Raw genomic sequence first — 12522 nt, forward strand, 5'->3', positions numbered from 1 at the left:
GGCTCTGGAGGCTCTGCAGCGGCGCTACATATTCCTGTGTTTCGTCAATATACATCACATTCTTTGAATATTTCTCATTAGAGCGTCGGGTTTTCTTTTTATTATGGTTAGGATGTCATCGTACGGCACATTGGGTGTCACTGGTAATGAAACTAGACGCATCTCGTGCTCCGGATAATTTTCACTCCATTTTCGTGTTACGAACTGCACCACGGTTTATTTCCTCTGCTTGCTAAACAGAATCTGACATGTTCAAACTACTTGCTTAAATCATCATGGTAGTAAAATAACTAATCCGCGGACAACGAAATGCATCAATAAATCCATCCAAGGCCTACGGCGATATAGTTGATCTCACTAGCATAGCAGCTAAGTGTACGTACAATTTTAGCGCTGTATCTCCAGAATAGACTTTGAAAGTTTAGTAGCATGAGTTTGTCACATCTTGGGACTGATCTCCTTCAGTAACTGCCCCTGAGCTTGAGTTAGTGCACCTAATCCAAAACGAGGAGGCTTTCGTAATGGACGACTTCTCCTCCCAAACTATGTGTATCGTAACCAAGTTAATTTGAATAACTAAAACAGCAGTCGTAAACTAGGGGGAAATTGAACATCAACAGCCGTTCCCACATTGATTGAGAACCCATCATGCGAGCATCTTCAAGCTATGAAAGTGCCAAACTGATCCGCCCTACCCAAGCAGGAATATATATACTACGCATGAAGTGCAAATTGTATTATTGCAGATGCTTTGAATTAGTCACCTCTGTAACTTAACCACTTAGACATATTTAGGTTCATACTCAAGCCCCAGACCTGGCGACCACAGAAAAAAAGACTTTCTGACCCTAATAACTGCACAATAGGGGAACATTGACCGCTCGCTATTCACGACTACAGCATCCGTTTATGACAGTTAACGAAATTAGATCCGTCATCTGCGGGGTACAATGGATTTAATACGATACCTCGTTTGCCAAATGTTTTCTGGCAAGGTCGATCATTTCCCAAGGGCAAACAATTTGTATGCCTCCGTTCTCTTTCTTGAGGCGAAGAACAGGGATGGATCACATCGAATCATTCTGCACCAACCGTGACAGTACACAACGGGACATGGTATTTGATGGGTGTCGAGGTTATGGTTGAGAGGCCAAACCTTCGCAATCGGCCTGAAGGCCTCAACAGTTGTTAGGGTTTGTTGAATGGCTGTTGGACAGGCTTTGTGATTATACCATAATAACTTGGCCCACAAGATCATGTTTTTTTTGTCTACTCAACCATAGGAATTCCCTTTCGTACAACAAGCCATAGAGCCAAATATTTACTCATTACATCATTTCAAACAACAAGTATCGAGGTAGTGAGCGGGTTTCCGACGATGAGCTCCAGGCTAATGCAGCTGACCTCGACTTGTTTATTTGTGGCCCTAATGAGTTTATAAAGAAGGCAAATATGAAGGGCGAGGGCTTGAGCTTGTATGAGCTAAAAGACGAGAGGGAAGAGAGCTAAGGGGATTGCTAAGGCACCAGGACAATAATAACCATCGAGTTTAGAAGCATTGTGCTTCACTTACAACGTCACTTGTATCCTCTATATATATTTACAGTCACTGAGATGAGAGTCGTATGAGGAACTAGTGCCGCGACGAAGAGAGCTTTGCCAAATGATGTCGCTTACAGGGAGTTGACCGACCTTACGAATCCTTGTACGACTGAACACGGGAGCATAGGATTTAGAACGAAGTGCAGGGCAGATCATTGAAGCGAACAGGATACGAGCGGGGGCCAGGCCAATATACACGTGGGATTTATGATCTGGATAGAGTGAACATGAGACTGTTATACCCCTTTTACTCAGGTCACACAACAGTTATTAACTACAGATCTGATGGAGTGACGTTCAAGTGTGCACTGCCAACACATGTCGGGGTTTCCAGACAACAGGAAAGTGTGACCTTGCCGCGGTTAGGTTCCCAAATCAGTAAATCGAAGCCAGCTTGATTCGCTCATGACATAGTTGGCTGATAAGCGCCACGAGTACCACCCAGGTATTATTAATGATCTGTATATGGAGGTTTGGGCATATCGAGTTGACCATACTGAATCGGGAAAGTCACCCTCGGCTCTAGCAGTCTCGCAGAGGGAGCGGCGAAAGTCCCAAAGCAATGGGATATAAGAATGAAAAGCCAGACCCAGACATTGAAGCGATGGAAGGACATCTGCAACAGCTATCACTTGATCACGATGACAAATAAAAGCAGCGCGCCAACCATAAATTCCAGCAGCGAGAAAGCAAAGGCTAGCCGCGAGACCCCCTTCTTATCTCTAAGTTAGTGACGAGAACAAGCCTATGGACAATTAATCAGGGGGGGCAAAAGATGAAAGAGTCCCAAAACCAAGAAAAATAGCTTTAAGGTAAGTGGAAACTCAAAAGCCGGGAAGGCATCGTGGGGTTGAAATTTTGTAGAAACATTCGAATCAATTAAACTCGACGAAGGATGATGGCGCCACCGGCGGTGCTTGGGCAGGCCACTCGCCTCCTAACTTCTTTTCCTTCAATGAACCGGGTGACGAGTTTTCAAATGGTTAGACAGAATTCCACTACATTATGATAGGGACCAAGATGAAGTGGTGAAAAAGGTTGTGATCAAGGGATTTAGGGGGTTTGATGTCAAGGGGACACTCGTTCATGGCGTCATGTGCGGAAATCTGTCGATTTGATCGAAGGCTGCCACTTGAACATCGCAAGAGGAAAATGGGAGAATCCAATCCAAATTTACTTGGCATGTATGCTGGCGTACTGTCAGTAACACGAAAGGAAACTTTACTCACCTAGCAATAACGAAAAGCCGAGCTGTTCCGAATTACCCACCCGTCGACACATTGTGATGTTTCCCGACGCATGAATACACGCATAGGCTAATATCAAAAAGAGCTAGTGTGTCCTAGCTCGAGAACATGACCGTTGGCATTTCTAACGAGGCTTGATGATTTTCGACTTGTTCCAGGCAGACAACAATTCACGAGGACAGACTGCTCCAGAGCCGCGTCATGACCCACGCCAAACTGTAATCATCAGCGAAATTCGTCGAGTAGCCAGAGTGTGCAAGACATAGGCGAATTAAAATTGTGGTTATTTAACAGAATGGGCCTCAGAAGAAACGAAGTTGGTTTCAAATTCCCAAACCCACGAGATCTGAGCTGAAAATTGATCAATGCCCTTCCAAACTCATGACCAACGCACGGTCCAACACTCTTACCTGCATCTGAGTTCTAGAAGTGAGGCTACTCTTTGGCAGACGCGATAAGCTCAACTCAGGCTAACGTCGGTAGGCAAGTGGGGTCATCCGTTGGCCCAAGTGCGCTAGGAACCCCTCATTCTGTCATGCTCAGGTGCCTGCTGCTCCCCGCGTCGAGCACTTGAGCATTCTACGCCAATTATCAACCTTACGGGGCCGCGTATCTATACTCCAACGTTCCCCAATCCGCAGCTCCTGGTCACTTAACTTGTTCGTCGGCAGGATCGGATTCAGCTGTGATCACCTTTTCCACTGCAACTCCTTCTGTGCCGAATCTCTTTCCTAACTCCCCTTTCATTTATCTCGACGTTCTTGTGTAGCTCCTAGCTATCTCCGTACGAACCGAACCCACCTGAGATAAGCTAGCTTATCACTCTGCATCGAATGCGCAACGAGCCATAATGTTCGACATATTTCCCAAATTCCTGTCGTACGTCGAGATTCGAACTGTTGTTGAGCCATATCGCACCGCTGCTAACCCGCCTCACAGCTCGATAGCATCGTTCCTGTTTCCCCTCTTCGCCTCCTACAAAGCGCTCAAAACTTCCGACCCGGCCCAACTAACACCATGGCTTATGTACTGGTCGGTCCTCTCGTGCGCCCTTCTCGTTGAGTCCTGGTTAGAGTTCATTCTCGTCTGGATCCCATTTTACGCCTACGTCCGCTTGCTCTTCCTCCTCTACCTCGTCCTCCCGCAGACCCAAGGCGCCCGCCACCTCTACGAGACGTACTTGCACCCGTACCTGGCCGAAAATGAAAACGCCATCGAGGACTTTATCGCCAGCGCGCACGATAGGCTCAAGGCGGCGGGAATGGCGTACCTGAAGCAGGCGATCGAACTCCTGAAGACCAAGGTGCTGGGTATGCCGCCAAGTCCGGTGAGGGAGGAAGAGACACGTGCGAGCGCGCAGCCGCAGAGCTACACTTCGGCACTGCTAGCTAGGTTTAGTGTGCCCGCTGCTAGGTGGGCGACTGGAGGTGCGGGGAACACCGGACAGGACTTCTTCAACTTGCTTGCCGGCGCCGTGACGGCTGCGACTGGCGCTGGAACTGGCGCCGGAACGTCATCCTCACCTGTCGGGACGCGGGATGTCGACATGAGTATGAGCGGCACCCTAGTTCCGGACAACATCGGCAGTGCGCAGGACAAGATGAGCTTCATTGCGCAGCAGAAGGAAAAGCTAGCGTTCGTGCTCAGCACGCTCGACAAGGAGGCTAGGGATATTGAACGAACAGAGGAGGAGCGGAGGGCTAGACAGGACCTGCGACCTGGCAGTATGAGTCTGGATGGCGGACAGGGCGACGTGACGTCGCGACCCCCAAGTGGTCACAGCATGTGGAGCGCTTTGAGTAAGAGTCGAAGCGAGGTCGACTTCGAGAAGATCGATGCTGAGAGCGGCGAAGAAGAAGTCGACGGCAACGGCATGCGAAGACGGCCACATCCGGAAGGAACTGGTGCTGGTAAAGGCGCATGGAGCTTCCTCGGTTGGGGTACGGTTGGACCGGGCACGCCAACGGAGAGCGGGCGAGGCTCTGGGTTTGAGCAGTAGTATTATTGCATGCTGGAGTTTGGAATTCCGGATGGGTCGGGGTTTCTGGTATGGCGCGTTTGTTTTATGACTGCTAGACCGGAAGGCCGCAAGGGATCGGTTCGAACTGTCCGCCTAGAGCCCAAGACTCTGGAATGGGGAGCTGCGTGCTTTGCATCTTGTATAATTATCTATCCTATGATACAAATAGTGTTCCTGCTTTAGCCGCCTCTCGTGTCGTCTACATAACACGTATTCACATATCGAGTGCCTGGAAGGTGTAAAGTTGCACTTCAGTACAGCAAAGTCTCTGGGTATGCCCAAGCCATATAGTACAGTCCCAACCTTCTTCTCTTATCTTGCGCTCCGTGATGATCCCTTGTCGCATGTCTATACCTTCTTGAACGGATACCGAATATCATCGTCCTTTCTGAGCCAAATCTGCTTCTTCTTCTTTGTGGTAACATGCTCAACCCAAACCTGTTGTGCATACTCCTTCATGAAGCGACGTATGTACCGGGGGTCCCACAACTCGCTCGCAATGCCCAGGTCCTTGCAGCACCGCATCAGGGCGTTCGACTTACACCCCTCGGCTGCAGTCGAGATGCCATCTGTGTTGAAGTATTGCTGTTCACCGCGGGCTTGACCTACGAAGCTGTTACGGAAGTTTATCAGCTCATGAACCCTCACATCTTCTCACAGGCCACGAATAATAACTAGTTTGAAAAAAAGGAAGGTTTACCGTCCATGGACAATCAACGCATACTCGCGCGTCACCTGCCTATCCTCCACCACAAGGTCTGCCCTCGGCGCCAACCCCCAGCCTCCCGGCCCAAACGCCGCGTTAAGAACGCGGCGGTACTTGATCTCGGGCAGGTAGATAATACCGTCTGGCTTGATCTCGATGTCGTCTGGGCTGAGCGGCGCCTGCAGGACCGCGGCCACCTCGGGACCGAAGGTTGATGTGCCTAGGCCGTGGAATGAGCTAGACCAGTCGACAGGGCTGCCGAGGGACGGGTCGACTTCTGTGGCCGGCGCATCGGGGACTGGTTGGCCTGAGACGGCGGGGAGGCGGGTTCGTGTTGCGCTGCCTGCTTGTGTAGGAGGAGAGGTTGCAATTTTGGTTGTTGAGGAGGGCGAAGAGGTTGTAGGTCTTGCTGTCGTGGGAGTGGGTGTTGCTGGCTTAGAGGCGGCTGATGTCGTTGTCGAAGTGGTGGGTTTGGTTGCAGTTGTTGCCGGATATCGTTTCGGAGTCGACACAGTACCTAGGCTTCTTGATGGGCTGTAGGAAATGCGGAGCTGGCGCGATGCTGTACGCAGTAGGTTTAGGGATCGGGAAGCCATATTTTCTATATGGGTTGCCGCCCTTCGTTTGATGAAGCTCTGAATTGAGATTTTTTGGAGATACGCTGGCTTGCTTTCCTGCGCTATGTTCCTGGCCGGGAAAGAGCGGGCCGGCCGTGCTGGATCTGCCAAGCATTTCCAGATGCATTCTTTGTTGACTGTTCAACGGCCTCACTTTATTGCCATCTTTCTAAGATCTTGAGAGTGGAATTGCTCATCACCTGTTCCTATACTACACTGCAAGTTCCTAATCATGCATCTTTCATTGAGGTCCTCTCGTCATTATTGTGCTGCTTCCAACACTGCCTGAAAGCCTCCATCTACCCACCCAATGGTCAGTCTCACATGCAGCGACTGGAAAAGCAGCGTACCTCGTCTTTACACGCCCGCCAGTCTTTCTTCTCGTAGTAGCAGTCGGTCATCTTCATATTCTCGTCTGTTGCAAACCCAGTCAATATCTTCTTTCCAGCTGTTGGTGTATTGGCTGTACCTGCACATCCAGTGCTGAAGATCCGCTTCTCCCTGCATATCCCGCTCATTAGCTCGACCGGTTCGGGTTACCAACGCTTGCAGGTATTTTCTTACCACTCATCCGGCTCATCATCATCTTCAGCCTCTGCAGCAGCGGGCTCCTGAACTTTGTCCTTTTCTTCTTTTGTCATTTTCACTTGTCGATAGTGCGTTAGGACCTTCCTTTTGAGATCAGCTCCGTCTCGTTGCTTGTTGGGGAAGGAATTAGTCTAGTGGCACCTTTTGGAGGGCCGGCGTATTTGAACCAAGCTCCGTCCGCCCAGCGCTCTACTAGTTGTGCGCCCTTTTATGACTACAATCCCCAAACCCTCAAAAGAACAACTCAAGCTGCAAAGGAGCGTCGTAGGATGGCTCCTCGTAAGCTAAATGTCCTGGTATACACCGGCGCTGGCTCGACGGTAGAATCCGTTAAGCACGCAGTTTATTCACTTCGCCGCCTCTTGTCACCGAATTACGCAGTCATACCCATCACGGACACCGTCTTGCTCAAAGAGCCATGGGCCCCTACGTGCGCACTTTTGGTGTTTCCTGGAGGTGCTGACCTTGGATATTGCCGGGTGCTCAACGGCGCTGGCAATATTCTCATTTCTCAATATGTTCGTCGGGGTGGCGCTTACCTTGGATTCTGCGCCGGTGGGTACTATGGGAGCACGAAATGTGAGTTCGAGGTCGGCAACAAACCCATGGAGGTTGTCGGCTCCAGAGAACTGGCCTTCTTTCCAGGAACCTGCCGAGGCGCTGCATTCCAGGGGTTTCAATACCAGAGCGAGAAAGGTGCCAGAGCAGTGAAACTCATTGTCAAGAAGGATGCCTTCAAGAGTGCAGGGGTAGTCCCTGATGAAGTCACCTCTTACTACAATGGCGGTGGTGTCTTCGTCCCATTTGGGGATGCCAGAGACTACGAGGTGCTCGCAAGCTATGCTAGTCCCCCTAATGTGGATGGAGGGGATGAGAACCCCGCTCTGGTCATGTGCAAAGTGGGAATGGGCTCTGCACTGCTTACAGGTCCTCATCCAGAATTTTCACCAGCGAACCTCGAACAGCACTGCGACATCCCAGGATATGACGACCTCATTGCGAGTTTACGAGCCACTGATGAGGCTCGGACGAACTTCTTTAAGGCTTGCCTTGGGAAACTTGGACTGGACGTTAACCAGGAAACATCTTCCGTCCCCTCTCTTTCTCGGCTGCACTTGTCCTCCCTTGGTAATGGCGATGTTGACGACCTGCTTCATTCATGGGAGGAGATTATTACCCGAGAGAATGGCGAAGAATTCATCAAGGGTGAGAATGACACGTTCCATCTTGAGAAGAGAGAAACCAGATGGGGGGTGGTCGACCTGAAGGAGTCTTTACCGTCTGATAAAACCTCCGCTCAGCCACCGACAGAACAGGGGTTGGGAGCGTCACCGGGTTCAGGCATTGTTGACTACAACACTGTCACGAAGCGTATGGTCATCCACGATAGCTCCTGGCCAGGTACACAAGAGACGCCCTATTTCAATCATCACGCCTTCTATGGGAATCTCAAGGCATACAGAGACATTGACACCGAGGCCGAGGAATGGGGAGACTTTCTCTTGTACGGAGAGGTCGTCACCAGTACGAACACGCTGCTTGATAAGAATCACAATCTTCTCTCCAAAGCACCTAGCGGCTTCACTCTGACGGCGACAACTCAGATTGCCGGTCGTGGTCGTGGCAGCAACGTGTGGGTATCTCCCGCTGGCAGTCTGGTTTTCTCTACCGTCATCAATCATCCAGCCCATCTCGCTCCCAGTCGCCCCATCGTCTTCATCCAGTATATATCCGCAATTGCTATTGTCGAGGCCATCAAGACGTACGATAAGGGATACACCGAATTGCCTGTCAAGTTGAAGTGGCCGAATGACATATACGCCGTCGACCCCAGCAAACCGGCATCGCCACCCACCTATGTTAAAATAGGGGGCATCTTGTCGAACTGTGCCTACTCCTCGGGCTCGTACCAGATCGTTCTTGGCATCGGGTTAAACACTACCAATGGACGTCCCACAACCTCTCTGGACGCTCTGCTGCCATCCCATCTTCCCCCGTTTCGAATTGAGAAGCTTCTAGCTCGTATTCTCACTCGGATAGAGGTGTTGTACAAGCAGTTCCTTCGTCAAGGCTTCTCCAAAGAATTGGAAGAACTTTACTACTCCTATTGGCTTCACGGACGCCAAATTGTGACACTTGAGGCTCACGGGGGTGTCAAGGCGCGCATCATGGGAATCACTACAGATTGGGGCTTGCTAAAGGCAGAGGAGCTTGGCAGCGACGACAGACCGACCGGCAAAATGTGGGCATTGCAAAGCGACGAAAACAGTTTTGATTTCTTCAGAAATCTAGTTAAACGAAAACTTTAGATTGTCACATCATACATTAGATTTCGGCTTTGTTGGGGAGTAGGCATGGTTTCCCCACGCGTCATGTCAAGAAAACCTAAAACGTATTGCTTTGAGACGTTCTCCAACCCCTGACTGACCGACCTGTTCTCTAGACCTCGTGTTTCCAAGTCGTGACTGTAAGACGCATCACTGCTACTCCTCGCCATCAATGGCTGCACTTGCCGTTCAACCCCCCCGAACGCTTATTTCCCACTGCTGGATCTACCTTTCGAGGTCTTGCTCGACATAGCGGACCGCCTGTCTGCTGCGGATAGGATATGCTTGAGTTTGACTCGCAAAGGACTCTATCACTCGGGGCTCTTCCGTCCTTCGGATCTTGTTGGATTTGAGCGCAGCATGTGCATGCACCGCCTTGAAAAAGAGATAAGGGGCAGCTATTATTGCGCGTTCTGTAACAAACTGCAATACACTTGTGCGAGCTGCGTCGATCCAACTCTTGTCTGCAAGCATGATCAGCGCTGCTCCGGTCATGATCTTGGCCTGCGACTAGATGAGGGCTACACACTTCGTTATCGACAGGTCCGCATGTTGGGGAACGCTCATTCCTATGGAAATGGGTTATTGGTGGATATTCTCTCCAAGAAATTAACAGGAGCTGAGAAAAGGCCGCCTGGCCAACCAGTCCGGTTCAGGCACTCTAACGAGTTGTCTGCCCGATTTATCAAAAACCAGCTTTTCGTATGCGGAAAGTACACTGCATACGTCTCTTTGGACGACTACTCGGACGACATGACCCGCGATCGGTTCAGCTCCTACATTGCCAATACTTGCATCAGCATCAACAATCACACACACGAACAACTAAACATACACTATTTTACGGATGCGGGACCTTCGCTGACAACCCACTTTTCTACCTATATCCTAGGTCAAGTCGTCAAATCTGGCCCTACCGCCTTTGACCCAAGTGGTCATGTTTACAGCTGCACACGGTGCATGATGGACTTCGACGTCGAGATCGGCTGGATGGACGGGTGTCGAGCCATTACTATTACGACGTATCGGCAGCTCAGCGATCATATATCGGACTGGTATCCAACATATTCGCCACAATTCCGATCTGACAGGTATTGGCACAATGAACGGGCGGGCAAGATTAGACACCAGTGGCTTCACACTATGGGTCTCGTTTCCGATGATGATCAGGAGAGGGCCTCAAATCAAGCGGAGTTCAAGTCAAGGGGTGCGTGGTGTAGTAGCCCTAAGGTCAAGGCAAAACCTGAAGAGCCAGCTATGGGGAAACCGGCAAAATCCCTATGGACTGCCACTAAGGCGCCGGAGCAATGGCTCATGACGGTTGCCGCTATGAAGGAGGGTATCACGCGTGGTATGTAGCAGGCCTAGCCCAATGTCTTCTTCTGGGTTATCAGGGGTATGTGGGAAGGCATGGCGCCAACTTGAGCGGACTCGGCATCTATCCGTGGCTCATCAGAGTAGTGAACCCAGCTACAACACATGCGGTCAGCCGCTACTGCTCATGTAAATATACATGTCGAAAGCTTGCGGTCTCCAGCTGTCTTAATCGCGTGGCTAGCTTACTCAATGCCCAGAACTGTGAACAAGGTACAAAGGGCCATCCGAGTCCTTACAATAAACGCGTCAGCGACATCGAACCGCAAGGCAATTATACATAATATTCGACAAAACCAAGTATTTATTTCCACTGGATTCATCGTCTGATATACGTCCATCCAGCTGCGGTAGGCCTCTCGTAGGAATCCTTGGCCTCTTCAAAACTATGGATTTCACGTTGCAGCGAAGCCTGCAAAAGCAACAACACTGCCCGAGATCATTCAAAACAACCCTCGAAAGGTCAGATGGAGGGCGGAGAAAGAAATAATTGTACGTCGGATCAACCCGGCTCGGTCTCCCCAGGCTTTAGGCCTTGAAGTGATACAGTCGTAAATATTCCGTGGATTTCTATCACGGGTATTTTAATTACAGAGTGAAGGATGGGAGTGCTAGAGAGAAATAGGTTGCCAGTCATTAGTTGGGTACTAGCAGTGTAGTGTAGGGGATTCAATAATGACCAGTTCATCACTAGCCCTCCTTGTCGATCCTCGCATAAACCGGGGCACGGCAAGTCACTGGAGCCCACTGGCTACATAAGGCATATAGGCCACTGTGGCTTATCTGCACCTGACAACTTCATCTCTATACTAAAGTATCAATTTTGATTTATCGAGGCCATTCCTGTCTGTAGACTGACTTTATGCCGCTAAGAAATAATTCGAAGCTTCAGTTAATTTTGTCTGTCGTGTGCTAAATCTCTAGGATTACCTAATGAACATTTGAGATTTCAGTGATTTATCAATCGATGCGAGTTGCAATGCTTGGTGATACCGAACTCAAACTTCCGTTAGACCGAGATCCCCATTGCGAACCGGGTGCTGTCTGTAAGAGCTTTTGACTTAGTTAGATAAGGAACATTTGAGGTAGACGATTGTTTGCACAGGTTATAGGAGACACGGCCAGGGCAGGGCAAAGCTTACCAAACATTGGAAACTATAAGTAAAGGTCTGATTCTCCTCTAGATAGACTTAGATAAAACATCGATACACACACCGGAATACTGACCGGAATACACCTACACACACACGCTTTGAGAATATATCTCAAACATAACCTATTATACCCCATTAATTACTCGTTTTGCTTCACGAATCTACCCGGTGGCTACCCTATAGCAATCCACAAATATCCGCTATATACCGGGAACCTTCTGACAGAAACAACTTTATCAATAGTGAGGTGATGAAAGTAAATAGATAATAGAAAAACACAATCAGGCTCTGTCCCAGCCAACAAGTCGAGCCTTGTAACCTTGTTGTGTATGACAATACTATTTGATACGTGACCCCATGGGGGGTTACCCTGTAGCTACAGATAAGACAGATAATATAAGATAAGAGCTATAAAAGAGCTCTGCCAGGCCAGAATAGCTGACCTGGCCATCCTTTTCCAATACAACAATTCACACCCCATATGCACTCGCATCACTATTAGTCCTAAGGCAGAGCGCCTTTCCTCTGTACCAAGGAGGGAACAGCATGGCTAGCTGGTTTCTTGGCGTAGTTATATAATCTGCTGCCCATCCTAAACGGATATTTCTTTGATGAACGAGAAGAATATGGATATTTCGACGAAGATAGCTTGGAGGACTATTGTTTGATTACTATCTCATGTACATACATATTCTATATCCGAGGGAAACCGAACTACCTTCGCCTACCCGCTCTAAAAAGTTAAATCCCGCAATATAATGTGAATGTACACCGAGCTGGCCACTTTCATGCGCCAACGCGACCGGCCAACTTGATGTTTGATTTTCTCAACAACCAATTATGTTTTGCAGGAGGGTCTAACAAAACTTGCCTTGCTCTAATACCGG

At 49.4% G+C, this 12522-nt stretch overlaps 5 protein-coding genes across 5 annotated transcripts; 3 read left to right on the top strand and 2 right to left on the bottom strand.

Annotated features, from left to right (window-relative positions):
* The first annotated feature begins 3438 nt into the window (after positions 1-3438).
* BCR38DRAFT_440210 (pathogenicity protein) lies at positions 3439-5000 on the top strand. Its single transcript, XM_040860688.1, has 2 exons — positions 3439-3728; positions 3789-5000. Exons 1-2 carry the CDS (start codon positions 3700-3702, stop codon positions 4846-4848), a joined length of 1089 nt encoding a protein of 362 aa, XP_040713509.1. The 5' UTR covers positions 3439-3699; the 3' UTR covers positions 4849-5000.
* Positions 5001-5217: 217 nt separating this feature from the next.
* BCR38DRAFT_348584 (mitochondrial genome maintenance MGM101-domain-containing protein) lies at positions 5218-6171 on the bottom strand (the record flags this gene model as incomplete). Its single annotated transcript, XM_040856434.1, has 2 exons — positions 5218-5482; positions 5570-6171. 2 exons carry the CDS (start codon positions 6169-6171, stop codon positions 5218-5220), a joined length of 867 nt encoding a protein of 288 aa, XP_040713510.1.
* Positions 6172-6296: 125 nt separating this feature from the next.
* Positions 6297-6941, bottom strand: BCR38DRAFT_34735 (uncharacterized protein). Its single transcript, XM_040856340.1, has 3 exons — positions 6757-6941; positions 6543-6693; positions 6297-6491 (listed from the first exon to the last, which is right to left on the bottom strand). Exons 1-3 carry the CDS (start codon positions 6831-6833, stop codon positions 6423-6425), a joined length of 297 nt encoding a protein of 98 aa, XP_040713511.1. The 5' UTR covers positions 6834-6941; the 3' UTR covers positions 6297-6422.
* Positions 6942-7049: 108 nt separating this feature from the next.
* On the top strand, positions 7050-9089 carry BCR38DRAFT_411308 (biotin-protein ligase; the record flags this gene model as incomplete). Its single annotated transcript, XM_040858561.1, has 1 exon — positions 7050-9089. The coding sequence occupies one exon, from the start codon at positions 7050-7052 to the stop codon at positions 9087-9089; it is 2040 nt and encodes a 679-aa protein (XP_040713512.1).
* A 378-nt stretch (positions 9090-9467) lies between these two features.
* Positions 9468-10689, top strand: BCR38DRAFT_411309 (uncharacterized protein; the record flags this gene model as incomplete). Its single annotated transcript, XM_040858562.1, has 2 exons — positions 9468-10458; positions 10682-10689. 2 exons carry the CDS (start codon positions 9468-9470, stop codon positions 10687-10689), a joined length of 999 nt encoding a protein of 332 aa, XP_040713513.1.
* Between the last annotated feature and the right edge of the window lie 1833 nt (positions 10690-12522).

This window comes from Pseudomassariella vexata (genome assembly GCF_002105095.1).
Source record: "Pseudomassariella vexata strain CBS 129021 chromosome Unknown BCR38scaffold_10, whole genome shotgun sequence".
Lineage (NCBI taxonomy): Eukaryota > Fungi > Ascomycota > Sordariomycetes > Amphisphaeriales > Pseudomassariaceae > Pseudomassariella > Pseudomassariella vexata.